This window comes from Heptranchias perlo, chromosome 8 (assembly GCF_035084215.1).
Source record: "Heptranchias perlo isolate sHepPer1 chromosome 8, sHepPer1.hap1, whole genome shotgun sequence".
In the NCBI taxonomy this organism is placed as follows: Eukaryota; Metazoa; Chordata; class Chondrichthyes; order Hexanchiformes; family Hexanchidae; genus Heptranchias; species Heptranchias perlo.
The window spans coordinates 30330001-30348548 of record NC_090332.1 but is presented as its reverse complement, the minus strand read 5'-3'; the positions used below and the strand labels follow the sequence as shown (position 1 = coordinate 30348548).

The following is an 18548-nucleotide window of genomic DNA, read 5'->3' as shown; positions in this document are numbered from 1 at the left end:
AAAGAAATATTGCAATTAAATACAAAATGGCTGAAATTGCTCTTTAATTAATATATTTCAAAGCGATTGTGTAACTTTAGTGATCCACAATGTAATGATGAAAATGTGTTATTTATTTTATTTTGTGTACATAGCACTTGTTATTTGTTAAGGAATCTCTTGCTAGAGAGTACTCACAGCATAATTGGTTGGGAGTAGTGTTACTGTTGTAGATATATTTAAAATTTAATTATCTATCAAATTTTGTCTTTCCCAGGCAATGTAATGAATTTGTTGCATGCTTTATTTGTGTATTGATGCTTACTCCTAGCATTCAGAATGACAGTATATAAATTTCAGAGGTAATTTGAATTACTGTAGAAGGTACAGGCACTCTACTGCAACAGAACTTCAGCACTAATAAGTGGAAAGAAATAATCTGAAATAACAGTAAGGAAAACAATATTAAAACTTAAATATAAAAATGTAAATAACTTCAAAGCAGATGTAGTAATGTTAAAATACAAAATATAATACAGCAAATATATCAAATATAGTTTTATGATATTTAAAATACAATTACCTGCAACCTATCTTAGCAAGCAAAAAATCCTAGCAAACTATTATAGAAAATGTTATACTTGCATTTTACTAATTATATACTATATTGTAAAGAAACTGATGTAATACTAAGGATAACTTGTATTTTTTTGGGGGGAGGGACAAGGAGAATGACCAATTATGACCTTCTATTAATTGAGTATCTTAATTGGAATACTGCTTTTTCAACTTTTTTAGCCAAGATTGCACACACAAATCTTGCCTCTTTGTAAACTATATATTCAAATCAAAACTTTGTTTCCTTTTAGTCAAAGTTTAGCCTTAAGAGTCAGTTTAGAATGATACAGATCTTCCTGTTCTGCAAAATTTTCAGAAATGTAATAACTCCAGATAAAGACTAAGTATTCCAAAAATCATTTAGGCACCGTTTAGAAGATTTAGTAGTTCTAGAAAAATATTTCCTCTTCCAATATATATTTAAAATGCATAATATAAAGTTGTTTGGTTGATGTAGTTTACGTTTAGAGCAAATAGGGTTTAATGAATAAAATACTGAGATTTCAATGTACTATTTTTCTGTGTTTTGGAAAATCTTGGTTATCTTTTTTCTGTTTCAAATTGAGCCTTTGGTAGTTTGCAAAACTAAAAGCCATAGTTAGTATTAGGTCATCCGTGCTTCTCAAGTGACTTGTTTTGTTAATTGCTTTCAGCATTAATTATGATATTTGTTTAATTAATCTTTACAAAGCTCTTACGTGAATGAAAAGATGTTACTACATGGCAATGTATAATTTCAGTTCTCACAGGAATACCCACGACTGTTTACAGCTATTCATTTAAAAGTGTAATTGTGCAATTGGCAAGCAGTAATGTTACCGTTTGAGTTTTCAGTGAGAGTAATTAAATCTTGAATATCTTACTGAATGCTGGATTGTGGCAATGTGTTAACAATCCACCTACTTCTTAACAGCAGGTCAATTATTTGCTGAGTGGGATTTTTATAAATCCCGTGGCAGTTGTATGTCCTGATAATTATGATGAAGTACAGTGGTCAGTGTTGATTCAGCAATCCTATCTCCAGCAAATACTTCATTCACTGATCTCCTTCATGCTCTTCTTTACGGTCATTAAACTTCTTGTGCCTTTTCTTGCCATCCCCTGTGGCCCTAATTATAAAAGGCCTATATGAAAAACATCTAGATTGGGGAGGAAGCTGACTGATGGATTGATAGCTTTGCAAAAGGGTCCAGAATTTAAATGCTATTCAATGGGTGACTGGCCAACAAAAGGCACGTTTGCAGATATGCTTGACCTGGTGCAATTAATATTCTAGTTCATGCATGAATTCCTATGATGGAGGGGGATTTAAAGTGCCAAAAGTGTGCCTCTTGCATAACTCATTTCCTTTTTTCATGACAACCCAGAATTTTATACTTAAAAATATCAGTGTTTTCACAGCTCATTTGCCCTACTGAATGATCAGTATACTAGCCAGAAGTAGAACTTGATGCAGAGAGGTCAGTAGGAAGCTATTAACAGGGTCACTCCTGAGAATTCACCAGCTTTATTGAGTTCAGTTTTAGCTTGAATGTACAGCATGAACTCAGGTGTAGTTTTTTAAACAGCTAGCACAGATTTCCCCAAAGTCTTTATCAGTTTAGAAAATTGCCAAAGAAAGTGGATTCCCAGGCCACTGTGCTGGCAAAGGGCTGCTGAAGTTTTGTGACAAACTTGAATGGTAGAGAGAAAAAAATGTTACCCACACACAAGCTTTTAGCAAATGCTGCTCTATAAATTTTGGCACATAACCATAATTTCTTATGAATGATTGAAGTTGATGTGAGGTAGTCGTTTGCCATTCAGAGATTGTGCAAATATTATTTGTCGAGTGCCAAATGAAGTGGTATTTTCGTTGCTGCAGTATATCGAGCAGTGTATTTATAAAACTGTATTTATTATTACATCAGTTCGTTGAACATATCTAGCCATAGTTGGTGTAAATTGTACACTTTGTAACACAACTAAAAATGAAGCAAATTTTAGATTGATGTTTAATTTCTTGTCCATTATTTCATGTCAGTGAGTTAATAAATGTTACCTTTCTACCTAGACTGCAGGTATTTATAACTCTCCATATAGGCTGTACCCGAATGAAAAGGAGTATATGTTACAACAAGTCAGACCACTGAGCCGTAAGACATCTCGAAGAAAGGACACCGCTGAGGGTCTTGTGGATCAATCTGGTGTCCCATGCACCTTTCCTCCAGTACAGCCGCTGCCACCTGTAGGCAAAAAGAAACCACAGGTATGCTCTCCACATCATATTGTATTGGAGCATTGCTCTCCATTTTTATTAAAGGAAGGTTGCAGCACAATAATGTGGCTTTTGTTTCTCTTCTGGTTAATGATTCTTAATGAATCATAAAATATATATACACACACAAAATGAATAATTTATAGAAAGCACCTGCTAAATAAATATTTCCATTTGATTTAGATTTCACTAAGATAAAAAATAAAACCACTTTGATGTTAAATATTCTATACTCTTCCACTGATAATAGTAGGTCAAAGTGATATCTATTGACAGAAAGCTTGTTACAAAATACGAACCAAAATATATATGTGGCTTTTCTGTTAGTACATTAAAACTAACCATTAAAGTGCTTATACCACAGATAAAAAAATAACAAAATATTGTTATTGATTCATTTCAATACAATTATTCAGTGCAAATATTATGAAGTAACACAATTTATATCATATTTTTAAAAATAACAAAATCCTGCGGTAGCCCATCAGTGGTACCAACTATTAATACATTTTGTTTCACTTCTTTTTTGCTCAAAAGTAACGCAAGACTAATTATAGAAGGAATGCAAAACAACCCAGAAGTTCGGAGCTCTGTGTAAACTTTTGTCATGTAAACAGATAAGCTTTGAAAAACTAGAAATTTTGCATTATTTCGAAACACTGCATACTATCGAATTTGCATAGATTTCTTCATTATTATGTTACGCTTAGGTGTCAGCCATAGCTCAGTGGTAGCACTCTCGCCTCTGAGTTAGAAGCTTGTGGGATCAAGTCCCACTCTAGGACTTGAACATAAAATCGAAACTGACACTCCAGTCAGTTGAGGGAGTGCTGCACTGTCGGATGTGCCGTTTTTTGGATGAGACGTTAAACCGAGGCCCTATCTGCCCTCTCAGGTGGACATAAAAGATTCCACAACACTATTTCGAAGAGCAGGGGTGTTCTCCCAGGTGTCTTGGCCAATATTTATCCCTCAACTAACTTACTAAAACAGATTATCTGCTGTTTGAGGGACCTTGCAATGTACAAATTGGCTGCTATGTTTCCTACATTACCACAGGGACTACACTTCAAAAGTATTTCATTGGCTGTGACTGGAATGACAGCCTGGATTGTGTGCCTAAGTCTCTGGAGTGAGAATTGAACCCACAACCTTCTGACTTAAAGGCAAGAGTGATACCCACTGAGCCACATTAATGAAGCTATGATCAAAAAATATTTTAATCAGTCTTCTTACCTTATCAACTCTAGTTAGATCATTGAATTGTTTCCTGAATTGCAGCCATATTCTTGGGGCAGTGCTCCTTGCATTAACGTCCTCAGCAATCTCTTCCCACTGTCTCCTGAGTAGATGCATGCAGGGGTCCCGTCCCTTGGGGGAAAAAGGATGTCTCTCCTCCTCTCCACTGCCTGCACCAAGGCTTCCAAAGCAGATCAGAGAACCTTGGTTGCCAATCGCTCCCTTCTTCAGTCATTTCTTCCAGAACTTATTGCACAGTTTTATGCAGCCAGAATGCACCTCTCCCTTAAGAGGTGCTGGCTGCCTTTACGTAGCATCCAGGACTCCCGATATCAACCACCCCCCCCCCACCACCACCACCCAATAGGCGTGCAGCCAATGAATGGTAGAGCTGGCTGTACACAGGAATCGGCAGGCAGCACAGATATTGCATACAATTGCGACATGTAGCAGCAGAGTTCACATCATCAGCATTCATCTCAATAGTACTGAATTGCAGAGAAGTGATTTGGCCAGAAGTGGTCCATTGAAAATAGCTGACTTGCAAAAAGTCCCAATTATGTCACATTAGAAAGAGAACTTGTGAAAACATCCCCGATGTTCGTAATTTCCCAAGCTCTGTGATGGATATTTATTTGCCATTGCTGTTATTTACAGTCACTGCTTTTTAATGGTAACTGGTTCCAATTATGGGTTTCTATTAATGTAGAACACAAGTGAACATAAATGAGCTATGAATCATTTCTTTTTATTAGCCCCTGTGTTTCTTCGCTGTGTGCTTGTTGGAACTCCAGCTATGATGGGTTACTGATGAGCTCACCTCTTGGAATATTGAGTCTTAAACCACATTGGTGCATCAAGCTATATAGCAGATTAAGAACCAAGTACCTTTATTTTAGATTTTTGTCTTAAGCAAGTGTTCAAATTTAACTCCTTGAAGTATGTTCCAGCTATATATAGGCTGTTTAATGGTATTTAAACATAATGGCAGACCTGTTTTTTATAGTTACCTATAAAACTCACTTTTGCTTCACTCAAACATGTAAAGTTTTTATCTCCATTTCTTTATAGTATATTAAAAGTTGTGTATGGTGCACTTCTTGCCCACACTACCATTACTTCCTATGTCACGTTTATAGTGTCAATATTTTATAATGGAATATGCTATGTCAACATTTTAAAGTATCAAAATCCTATTTGCCTGCTACACTTTAGTTGGCCAGATCCATCTGCAATTTTGTTTAGGTCCATGTTTATTAAATTAATTAAATACCCAACCCCAAACTTTGCTTTTGATTCCGCCTGCTCTTTTTCCCTACTGCTGACCCCGAAGTGAGTTTACTTCTGCTTCTCTCCACTCTTTCACCCACTCTCCATAATTGTAAGTCTTTTAATACCATGATTAAAGTTTTTTTTTAACTTCAAGGCCGCATCTGCTCTCAAAAGCATGGGCTTGTTGTTGATATTTTTCACTACAGCTATCATTCTACATCTGTAATTCTACGCATGCTGCAATCTGAGGGTGCGAAGAGTGCAGAATTTCCCAGGATGCATCAGAATTATTCTCTATCCGTAAAACTTGAAGAGTTTCTTCCCTCGTGATGAAATATGAGTTCTGAGTTTATTTCACTTTCCAAATTAATTGAATACCAGCTGGAGAATGAAATTTAACAACTTTATTCAGATAATGTTTCACATTCAAACTATTATCAACTCCTTTATTTTTATTTCAAAGATTGAGCCTGTAAAGCCTTATCTCCTTACAGTATAATGGAAAAAGGGAATTTTAGTTTTTCTTTTCAATGAAAACCTAACAACGTAAACTATTAACATTAGGATTTTTATCTGATGAAAATGCTAGAAATGTTCATGAATGACAGCAAGACTGGCCGTTCAGCGTGTACCAGAAACAAGTTACAAAATTAACTTAAAAGCATTCGTCAGTAATGAATACAGCAGGAGTGACTGTGCCAGCTGTGCTCTCTGTTTATATTTAGAAATCATAAACAATTATTGTTTACAGAAAAGGTATTTCTATACTGCAGTCGTGTCTTTGCTGAATCTATAACTATTTCAGTATTTCTCTAAAATAAGTTGATTTAATATTTTTTTTGAATTTTCATATCACACAAAAGCTATTACCAACTTGATGGATTTTTTTTACTTCAGAAGGAGAATCTAGCTTTGATATACAAACCGGAAGTAAAACACCTGATTAAAATAGTTGTTTACGGCTTTGTTTTGGAATTTTCAAATAATGGCTGACCTCCCATGGCGTTGCTGATGGCTGTTGGAGGTAGTAGTATTATGAGGATGACTAATCAGCATTGGAGGTGGCCCTGGGATCTGGGAGCATTGGAGTGGACCCAGAGTCTGGTGGTACTGAGCTGGGGTCTCAGGGTTCAGCAGTATTTTGAGGGAGAGCATTGGGAGATGAGACCTAGCATTCTGGAAATACTGGAATAAGAGGCTTTACGAACACTGATGCAGGTCCTGGGATCTTGGATTAATGGGAGAGAGATCCTGAGGTCTGGGGATATTAGGGACAGAGATTAGAGTCTGTTTCCCTTGGGAGCGGTTCTTGTATGGGATAGACTGGAAATGTGATCTAGTGGTTTGTGAAGTGGGAGGGAAGTCTATGGAGGAGGGTCTTGGGGTCCAACAGGATTAGGGAAGCAGGTTTGGAGAATAGAGGATGACCAGAATCTGATAGTATTGGAGATTACTTGGATCTGACAGTATTGGAGGGTGCTGGATCTGACAGCCTTGTGCAGGAGAAGGCTAGAGGTTACTCCCTGTCCACCTCTACACCCAACCCATCAATAGCCCCCTTTATGCCATCAGATACTCTATGATGACTTTCTCCATCTTCAGCTGGTTCCTCTTTTTATGTTCCTGCCGTAAAAGATTTCAAGATCATTTTTCTGCTTCTTAAAATGAATGGATGGGAAATCACAGGCTAGAAATGCACTCCTGTTTTCCTGATATGCACTCCTGAAACGTAGTGGAGGCAGGCGACATTATGGAGTTGAAAGTAGGTCTTTGTGATAGAGAGCATCTGGGCTCAAAAGCTCAGCACAAGGTCGACTAGGACACTGAGATTGCAATCAGTCTGGTTCAACCTGAGACAGTAGCCAAGGATAGTGATGGAATCAGTGACATGGATATGGAGTTAATGGAAGAGGCATAAGATGATGACTTTGGTCTTCCCAATGTTTAACTGGAGGAAATTGTGGCTGACCTGAGACTGGATGTCACACAAGCAGTCTGACTGCACAGAGGCGGTAGAAGGGTTAAGAAAGGTGGTGGAGCTGTCAGGAGTGCATATCAGGAAGTCATGAGTGCATCTCTAGCCTGTGATTTTCCATCCATTCATTTTAAGAAGCAGAAAAATGATTTTTAAATCTTTTAAGGCAGGAACATTAAAAGAGGAACCAGCTGAAGATGTGGAAAGTCATCATAGAGATTGTCAGCGTACATGTGGAAACTGACCCTCTGACATTGGTTGGTGTCGCTAAGGAGCAGCATGTAGATGATGAATTCCAGAGGTAACGGTACGAGGATGGAAAGAGAAGCTGTTACTTGGATAGATACGAATGAAACCAGGCGACAGCAGCCCCACTGAGCTGGACAAAGGAGGAAAGGCGTTGGAGGAGGATGGGTTGATCGATCATGTCAAAGATTGCAGAGAAATCAAGGAGGAGAAGGGGGGATAATGCACCACCGTAACAATCAAAGAGGATATCATTTGTGACTTTGGTTCGGTCCGGTTCGGTTCTGAGGAATGGAAACATGCAATTGTGGGAAAGATGGGCACAGATCTGGGAGATGACATTTAAGAGCTTTGGAGAGGAAAGGGAGGTTGGAAACAGTGTTAGTTTGCAAGGTGAGAGGGGAGGAGTCAAATGTGAGTTTTTTGAAGAGATGGTGATGACAGCAGTTTTGAAAGGGAGGGGCACAGTACCTGAGGAGAAGGAACTATTTACAATGTCAGCTACCATGGGGTCAGAAAGAGAAGTTGGAAGGTCAGCAGTTTAATGGGAATTGGGACAAGAGTGCAGGAGGTGACTCTCATGTACAAGATCAGCTCAGAGGGCATGAGGAGAGATAGGAGAGTAACTCGAGAAAGACACAGGATCAGGGTTAGGGCAGGAGGAAGTCGGAGAGAGATTTGGCTTGGTGGGCAAGGGAAAGAGGAGAAGAAGCAATGGCAGCAGAACGCACGGTCTCAACCTTAGTGTCAAAGGCTCATGAGTTCCTCGCACTTCTTGTTAAAGGTGAGGGTGTAGGGGGCAGGGTAGAGAGTTTAAGGAAATGATTGGAAGTGGAGAAAAGAAACTACGGAGTTATCTTTATTATCGAGGATGATCCTGAAGTAGTGGATGGTTTTAGCAGAGGAGAGTGATGCTAAATAGTGCTTGATATGATCTGGTGAGATCTACTAATGGATGGTTAAACCGGTTGCATGCCAGATTTGTTCAAGTCTGTGCCTCCTGGACTTAAAGGAGCAAAACTGGGGGCATACTGTGGGGATTGATCAGGATGGGCAAAAGTAAAGGTTTTACTTGGGACAAAGGTGTCATAAGTGGAGGAGAGGGAGTGATTGAACAGATCGATAACTGCAGAAGTATTGTGGCAAATGGAAGGCCAAAGACTAGGCATTTTCAAGTTTGAAAGTGCATTGGCAAGTGACTTGGGGGAGTGTTTTTTCTAGGGGTGGACGCAGAAGGCAGTGGCATTAGAAGTGGGATGGGGGATGTGAGTGGTGAGGGATGCAAGGAAGTGGTCAAAGATGGCCATTGCCTGTAATCGAGACGATGGGAGTTGTGGTTGCTGCTCGTAAGGAGGCAACAGCAGATGCCTCGATGGGCCCTTCTTACAATGTTGAGAGAGTTACAGAAGGGAGCTATGGGCTTATTCAAAGGAGAATTGAGCCTGGGATGACAACGGGAAAATAGGAAGATAGAGGAGTAGTGATGGTTTGAGGTAGGGATTGGGGTGGGGGGGGGCAAAGTAACCATGGGGGAAGAAATGAAAGGTGACATGTCTGGGTGGCTGGAAGAAGAGGAGACAGCAGAGAAGGGCCTGAGAGGGACCAAGGGAAATGAAAAGCGAGATAGAAGAGATGGGCTCGGGGCCACTGAGGCAGCCAAAATGCATACATGAATGGATAAAGAAGGGATTTCCAGTTTCTGCCTCATACCATCACAGGATGAGGGGACACACCTTTCAACTCTTAAACTCCTGCTGTTGAACAATGGTGGGAAATTCTGCGCATTGCCTACACTTAGAATGCGCAGATGTGATTGAAAATTCTAATTGTTGTGAAGTACAAATATCCAACTGAAATCCAGGCTTTTGATACAGGCTGAGATCTGGGCTTGGACTGGATAATTTTGCCTAGAGCAGTGACTTAGTTAACTGAAGGCACATGCTGCAACCTGAACATGTGCAGTGTGCACAATTTCCCAGCATGCACTAGTAGCATTTAGATAGCCTTGTTTTCTTGAGCAGTATCAACTTAGTTGTTTTCTAAAGTTATTTGAGGAAAAGACAGAAGATAAACTTCAAAAACTTTATTGAGGTAATGTTTATATTAAGTATTATTTAACACTGAGGTTTTATATTTGTGTGTGTGTGGCGTGTGTATGAGAGAGCGAGAGAGAGACAGAGAGAAAAAGAAAAGAACATGGCAGACTGTACTAGTTATACATTGCTTGTAAGAATTATAAATTATGGCACACATTCCTGTCCATAAATCCTACTTCCTTTTGTCACAATTTTTAATCTCACTTTTATGTCAACATTTACAACGTTAAAATGGCACATCAACTTTTATAATGACAATTTTCCTATGTAAACTATTCCACGTCAGGACGTAGATTCTAAAGTTTCTCTTCCTAAACTGTTCGTTGTCTTGGTTTAATCTTAAAATTTTAAGAGTTTAGCTGTGAGTAAGTTTTAACTTTTCTCTCTTATTTTTTTTTTTAAATGTTGCCTTTCTTGCTTACTCTTGCAGTCCCTACCCACTTGCTGCACTTCACATCCTCTGCCTCCTCTTACATCCCTGTCACGCCTGCTGATATTCCTGCCCTCTCCTGCAGTTTATTTCTTGTTCTCCACTAGATATTTGAGGGGAAAAAAAATAAACTTCAGACCTGTGGTCCCTCTGTGCACTCCGCACTGCTGGCTGTCCTCCAAATATAACTTCAACTTCATTCCAGCAGTCCCACTCTGCTGAATATTTTACTGCTGAGAGAAAGTATAAGTCAGACAACTAGGGAGACAGCCAGCTCAAGAGAGAGACAGCTAGAGGGTAAGACTGCCAGAGAGAGAGAGAGAGAGAGATTTAATTGTTTTGTGAAGTATGTAATTTTTTCTGTACTTATTATATCCGAGAGTTACTTCTGAGGTATCTTTCCTTTTCACAGAACAAAATAAAAACATAATAAATTTTGAAAACTTTAAAATTTAACAAACTCAGTGAATTGCATGCACAAATGCACTTGTTTAAAATCCTGATCATAACATTCTCACTGGAATTTTCCTCAGGCCGCCGTAACTTCAGTGGAAGATCGGTGAAAATCCTGAATAGACGTATAAATGGAGTTCACCCAATCTTCTGCCGAAGGTACAGGGGCCGATCGGGAAACCTCCAAGGAAATTGCCTTCACAGAATTCCTGACAGCTGTGTGAAATGCCTCCTTGTAAACAGTGTTGAAAGAAAGTAACAGTACCTTTTGTAGTTTAAAGAGAATGAGAAAACAGACCGCTTGTGGCCAGGAATTTAGGGAACTTGGTGTGGCAAGGGCCCAAATGGATGCAGGCTGGTCAGAGGGGAAAGTGAGAGCTGAAAATATGTTAGGGGGTCATTTCATGGGCCAAAAACAGGGTAAGGGCAAGTCAGGCTACATTCCTTTGTGCACTCCTCCCCCTCAATGACGGAGCCTGCCCTCCTTCAATGTTCCAGGACCCATATGTTTCTGCACCCTGGAACTGTTCCCAGTGCTCCTACTTCCTAGTACACTCTTCCAGTGCTCAGAGACCCAATGCTCATCCGTCACATACCGTGGGACCCCCATTCAAGTCCTCCCAGATCCCAGTACTAACGCCAATGCTCCCAGTCCCTGAAAGCTCTCTCTTAAGTGCTCCCACACCAAGGAATGGCTTGCAAAAACTGAATCTCCCCAATCCTCCTCAACTCTGGGACCACCTTACATCCCTCTACACCCTGAATCTCCCTCCCAGTACTTTCAGGCCTGGGACAAAGTACTACCTGGCCCCTAACCACTGCTTCCGCCCCCCCCCCCCCCCCATTGTATCCTGGGCCATGTGCTCCCTAGTGCTATCATACAGTTACAGAGTTCTGGTGCTTTCTTTGATCCTCCATACACCAGCATTCTTCCCAGTGCTTCTACCTCCCGCGACTCTCTGCCCCCAATGCTGACAGGCCCACGACGATACTTCTGCCGTGGGCCTGTCACGGCAGAAGTATCGCCGTGACAGGCCCACGGCGATACTTCTGCCACAGACCCCAGAACTCACCCTCATAGTGCTATCAGACCCAAGAGTCATCCACTAAATCCCATATGCCAGTGTTACCAAACTAGGGGTTCCCACTCTGCAGTACTGTTATAATCCAGAACCACCTCTAATCCTATCAAAGCCCACCACCCCCCCCACCCAAAAGAAAAAATACTGCTAAACCTCACAGCTCTTCTCCTTTGCCCTATTGTGAAATGTTACATACTTACCCCAATCCACCACATGTTACCTATTACCCTTTAGGGTATCCTAGGCTTTAAAAAAAGTAAAAGATAAAAATGAAATCCATAGCTAAAGCAACATGCAAGAATAAACAAGGCTACTGATCTAGTTTTCATATAAAAATGAACAGAATTGTGGAGTTAAACCTCCAAAACACAGATTAAAAATCCCAACATACCATGTAATAAAAACAAAATTGAATTTATTCAGCTACTGTGTATTAGTAACCCTAATACCAGATTGCACGTTACAATGACATAACACATCTGTTACAAAGCAGTGAATCCTCTGGCTTACCATGAGCAATGCCATGGGAAGTCCACTGGTTATATTAGGAAAATGGAAAGTGCCCAAGTCCTTCCTTCCAGGTGACCTTTACACTTATAGCGTCAGACCCTGATATTAGACTCCAGCAACACATTTTATTAACTCAATGTAAAATAGCAGTAAATTAGAACTGAAGAAGTAGGAAAAGTACAAGTCAAAATTAAGGAAAGAAACTAAAAAAAGCTGCCAATGAGAAACTACTAAGGACTTGTAAAAACAACCAATTCTGAATGACCAGTCAACGGAACCTACCAATAAAAGAAAGGAGAAGGCAAACCAATGAAATCACTCAAAACCTTTTATTTTTTAAAAAAAGTTGTCTTTTTTTTCTCAGTAACTGAAATTTTTATTGCTTAAAATAAGTTTTAAACAAAAAAATTAAAAATTACATATTTCACAATAACATGATTACATTTATCCACTGAATTGTTTTTTGTCTCTGAATACCTTCATTATTGTTTGCACTTCGAGGTCTCAGCATCTCCGAAAAGCCTGAGCTTGGACTTTAGCAGCTGAAATCAGATGCAGCAGTCTGAGCATGTGCAGTATGCACAGTTTCCTAGGATGTAGAAGTAGCATTTAATTAACCCAACTGGTAAAATCTTTCTATTCAGTCCCCAAGAATACAAGCTTGGATGGGTTTTTTTTAAAAATTATTCGAAGAAAAGCTAGAAGACAAATAGCAAAACCTTATTCAGGTAAAGTTTATTTGGGTGCATTTCTGAGCAGAGAGGTTATCTGTTTATATGTGTGCTTGTACTTGCGTATGAGAGAGTGAGAGAAATAGAAATGAACAGATGGGTGATTTTAACCCTACCCGCCCGGCGGATACCAGGCGTGTCCAGTATCCGCCACAAGTATATAGGGTCCTAATTAAAAGGTCAAAGTCATGTTTTGATGATGTAATTCCCACCCCCACTGCATTTTAATTCAATGTCTCAGATCCCCTGCCCAGTCTCAGACCAGCCAGGAAACCTAGTGGAATTGGTGTTCAACATTGACTGTTCAATGTTAAAGGTGGCACAGCTCTGCCTGTCACATAATAGCTCCTATTTTATGATGTCAGTATACATGGTTTAAAAAAAACTTATTTTAGTCAGTGTACAGCTACAGGCTCTGGTCACCATATGACTCTGCGGAGCAATTTACTTTCTGAACCTGCTCCCATGTCACCCATGTTGCTTTTCCCCTACTAGGTAAGTGCTATATTCTTTACATTTTAATTTCTTATTTATTATTTTCGCTTTAATTTTTTTTTCTTATTTTTGCCTGCTTCCAGGTATTATCATGCCCTCAAAATATATCTCCGGCTGGTACTGCTTTCTTCCTGGAACATCAGCGTCCTGGGGGTCAATCCTGTTAGGTTGTAGCATAAATTGTTTTCTGCTCCCCATCTGTCCTGCAGCCCCAATCCAGCTCAATGTAAAATAAAATTCTGTTGCCTCTTTGGGAAAGTTTTTAGCGCTGCTCTATCCTGCAAATATAATTCTCTCCTTGCTTTACTAAGTTTGCAAGTCCACAGTGCATTCTGAAGCTATTCTCCTTTCTTTCTTTCTCTCTTTTCCTCTTTCTCTCTTTTCTTCTTTCTTTCTCTCTTTCTTTTTCTCTTTCTTTCTTCTTTCTTTCTTTCCCCAAGTGTTCCCTTTTGAACTATCTGCTGAATGCATATATTCTGTGCTCTCTTTCTTGCTCAACTGTTGCCTCCCATCCCACTGTCCTATCTGCTCTTCTATGCCTCATCTCTGTATCTCCTTTGTCCCACCTGATTATCCCCCCATGACTTCCCTTCACCTTCTGTTTCCCGCTTGTGTACTCCTCTCCTCCATTCCACTGTGCTATCCTCCCTATTACTATCACCCCACAGAAGACTGAGGGAATCTGATTTTCCAGCACTAAGGGTCAATTTGTGCTCAAAGCACTATAAATACATTTTTTTAAAAACAAATTGCTGCTTTTCAAGCTTAGTGATGAGAAACCGGGCAAGGGAAAATACAGCAATCAGGAGCAGGGTAGAGACAAAGTGAGATGACACTAGGTGAAGGAGCAAGCGTAGGTAGGAATGGTAATGGGGAACGGGACAATGAGGCAACAAGGACCGAAGAGTCAGCAAAGATGGGAAAGGCAGGCAGGAGGAGTGGGCAGCAGAGGCTAGAGTTAAGGGCATAAAGGTTGGCAGTAGAGTTGTAAAGCTGAAGGTCCAATGTGGATAGCCAGAAGCAAGGTCTAAATGGTGATCTGAAGACGGGCCAAACCTGATGCATAAGCAGGGAGCTGGATCGGGGAACTGTGGCCAAACAATGTTCAGTTAACCTCGGAATGAATCTTTAATTAAATGTAATCAAATAAAATGTTTAATTATATAAAATTGGCTTCACTGTAAATAAAGCTGCTTATAGGGGGAGACGGGAGACCTAACATTTGGATACCTGTAGATTAGTGGTAAGTGTAGAAACCTATACAAACCTTAAATTTTAATTCTAGGCATCACTGCCAGGCCTGACTGTCAGATATAATAAAATTGTGACACAGGTAGCAAGTGCGATAAGCAGGGAGTGCACACTAGATGGAAGAATTTTAATATAGTTAGATTCATTTGAATGCATAGTATATATTTTCATAAACTACTCATTTTGTAGAAATGTTGGTACTTTAAATAAATTATTATAAAGAATATTTTTATTGAGATAAAAGAAACTGCCATAAAATCACATTTGGTACTTTTAAAGTAGATGGCAGCTGAACAAAAACCAATCATTTGCATTTTTCTAACACTGCTGAAAAGTACGCAAAACATGATGAGAATCACAGCCATTACAGAAAGTAGTTAGGCTTAGGTAGAGGACACTGCCCATTCTAATTGGCTGGAAAGGAAATGACAAGAAATTTGAAAAGGTGCACTCAATTTTGTGAATTTTACAAGTTCACCCTCCAGGCATGGAGCCTCACCAACCAGGAGTTCATACTGCAATTTTGGGTACATAGCATTGAAACAAATGGACAGAAAATCATGGGTTCATGCATTTCAATTCCTGATATGTGTTCCCAACAGCTGTGGCTCTGACCTTGGTGTGCAAATTTGCAAATGCATCCCTTTAAACGGCCCACTAAAATGTATGTGTTTATGAAAACTTTGACCCAAAAAAGTAAAAATATGAACATAATTTTTTCATGGCAAAGCAAATCTGAGGTTTTTTGTATTAACAGACATTTAACAGTGCCATCTCCAACACTACTGATCATCCAACCAGTCTTTAGTTCACTGCAGCAGTGATTAAAGAATAGAGAAGGATTATTGGTTAATCAGAACCATGAAAGCTAATGGAGAATACATGAAGAATTAATCTGAACTGGGTTTAGGATAATATGAAGAGATTAATTTAAACAGACAGCATATTGCCATTAAACATCATATTAGTATTAACGTTTGCACGTTATGTAAAGCAATAATGAATGAGAACGTGGGCTGAAACCAAGATAAATGCACACCTTCAAGTTCATTATAGGTTTTGCTAGTTTCTTAATTATTTTTGATCACTATCTGAACCAAACTATATATTTATAGTGAGGTTCAGCACAAGTCTCCGTCAATTAGTGTCCTTGGCCTTGAAATCAGTTTGCACCCGACTTTGGGCACAAACCCATGGCAACCACGAAATGCTGCTCTGAAACTGATGAGCTAGAGGATCACACAAAATTGGTCCGCTTGCATCATTAGGATGTGACTGGCGTTCTAGGGATGCCAGTCGTGCCCCAAGAAGCAGTGCGCCAGTCACGAAGAAGGTGAAGATCTGTCAGCGGGGACGTCGGCAGTGGACCTACCGGGAAGGGACAGGGGGTGGAGATTGGTGGGGGGCGGGAGGCGAGCTGTGACCAGCAATGGCCTGCAGTTTTAATGTGGAGCCAGGAGCAGCAGTCCTTCTGGCTCCACATTCAGGTAAGTAAAAAAAAAATTACTTATCTTTTTGGCAGCAGCCTCCAGTGGTCCCTTTAAAGACCGCTGGTTTGGCTGCTGTTCACCTGAGAAAACTGACTGCAGTATGCCTCGCCTGTTTCAGGCAAGCGCCCTGGACAACTACAGGGTGCCGTAACTAATATGCTGGGCAGGACATGCTTGGCATGGAATGAGTATGTGCACACCACACACCATATTATATCATTTTAATGCCTTTATTTAATACTATTCTTCTTTCCGAAAGTAAGGTGATATGTGAGAATTTTAACATAATGTATACATAAAGTTATATGTGACCTTCATTTCTTAAGTAATAAAGTATTATACATGCTTTCAAAATTACACGCTGTCTTGGAAAATATTTAACATTTAATATTTTTTTTAGTTTTCTCTTTATTCTAATTTTCTTATCCCTGTAACTCTTCTACCAAATAAGGCTACTAAAAGTTGCCAGTGCTTAACCCTGATCAATCAGCGTGAGGCACATCTCTAGCAAGCCCAGTTGGATAAGTTATTTTTTTACTTCCCCTACCCATTTTTGGCCATGTTTATTTCCAAATATTACGCACTAACTCTAACAAGGTTGCGCAACTAAAGTAAGCAAATTAAAATGACAGACAGATCTAATATGCAAGGGTATAGCCTTCTGATTGGGAGTCAAATATTTAACTGCTTGGGTTCCTTACCTTTTAAAGTACTTTTAAATCCTATGGCCTCAGCAATGATATATTTTCAGTGAAAGCACATGATGGTAGTCTTGGTAGCACAAATGGGACAGCTTCCCTTCCAAGCAAAATATTGTGAACCCAAGTCACTAACCTTTTTTGCATTTTGCTATGGAAGAAAATCCAACATTGCTCATCTTATCCCCTAGGATAGTGCCTCCTACTGGCATATCATGGCAGGGCATTGATGGTGACTGAAGAAGTTTACAGCTGTGACTGTCCTGCCTGCTTAACTAGGAAGATACTTAGTGCTGAGAGACACTTGAGGGGAGAAAGTGAGACACTTATTGAGCAGTAATTAGGATGTAAATTACAAAGGGTTAACAACAGCACCTAACTCCAAATCTCCATTCTACAATACTCTGCAAAGAATTTTTAACTCAATATAATATTGATTAACAGTTTCAAAATCAAACTGCTTTTTCCAGTTCTGGACACTTTTGAATTCTCATCTATCAACAAAATGTTATCAACTTTCATGTTCTTTGTAACTGTATATCAAAAGGTATTACTTTTATAAATAATTTACAATAGAGAAGCTAGCAGCACTTACACAGACGCACAGGTTCCTCAGTCATCAATAATGTGTCAAAAAACATGACAATAAAACATTTACCTTATCCTGTACCTGTCAGGGTCCCTTCCGCGATACTGCTGAAGTATTGCAACAGCGCTACAAGCCTTTGGAGCCAACCGTGCGGGTGGCCACATCAATCACATCAGAGAATGAGGCCAGAGAGGAGATGAAAAGAGAAGAATGGAGAAACCGTGTACATGACAATATGTAAGTCACTATCTTTAACACCTTCTGTACACATTTTTTTATGTAGTTTGTAGCTGTTGTTACTCTTAAGCATTAATTATAACTTGTCATTATTGATTTGGTAAAGCAATAATGCAATGTTACATTTCAATTTAAAAATAAAATACTTCCATTTTATATTTAATGACTATGTATAGCAGAACACTGAAGCCTAGTAATTGGGTCATGCCCACATTGGAGTGGGATCCGGGTTTAGCACACGATGCACGCGGCAGGACCACGGCAAATTGGTCTGACGGCCTCATTTCTTTATTATTAACAAGCTGCGGGCACCAGTCGCGGCTCCAAAGGCAACTCGCTGGAGATGGATGTGCAATACAATTGGCCTGCGGGAACGTTAGCCAAAGGCTTAAGGTGTGTCTGGGTTGGGGGAGGCAATCAGGAAGGGGGTGAGCAGTGGCCAGAAGTGGCCTGCAGTTTTGATGTGGAGCTGGAAGGAGCACTTCTGCTCCTCCTTGCCCCTAATTCAGGTAAGTATTTTTTTAAACTTACTTTTTTGGTGGCAGTCTCCAGCAGTCCCTTTAAGGAATGTTGGTAAAGCTGCACGTAGACCTGGTAATCCTGAATGCAGCAGGTCTGAACCAATTTCCAGTTTGTGTCCTAAAACAGGTTAGGTCCTTTAGTAGCATATCCAAGGGGGCTAAGACCTGTTTTAGGCAGCCACAGGGACGCCTCTAAGCACCCGATCCAAGATGGCAATGGATGTGTTTCCAATGCTATACAAGTGTTGGAGGTTGGCTCGCTAAATTGGACTTCTTTGCACCTGTTTTCTGACCGGAAAATAGGCGCAGCACAATCCAATTCCTAGGCCACAGTTTGGAGAAACATGAAAGTGAAACTCCGACAGTTTATTAATGTCAT

The 18548-nt window shown here is 39.8% G+C and overlaps 1 protein-coding gene across 1 annotated transcript in view; it reads left to right on the top strand.

Moving 5' to 3' along the window:
• The window catches only part of spata17 (spermatogenesis associated 17), a 228164-nt gene that overhangs the window by 57267 nt on the left and 152349 nt on the right, over nt 1-18548 (top strand). The window contains exons 7-8 of the mRNA XM_067988320.1: nt 2651-2845; nt 17500-17648. Coding sequence (XP_067844421.1) covers nt 2651-2845; nt 17500-17648 — 344 coding nt within the window. The remainder of the gene's footprint in view (nt 1-2650; nt 2846-17499; nt 17649-18548) is intronic.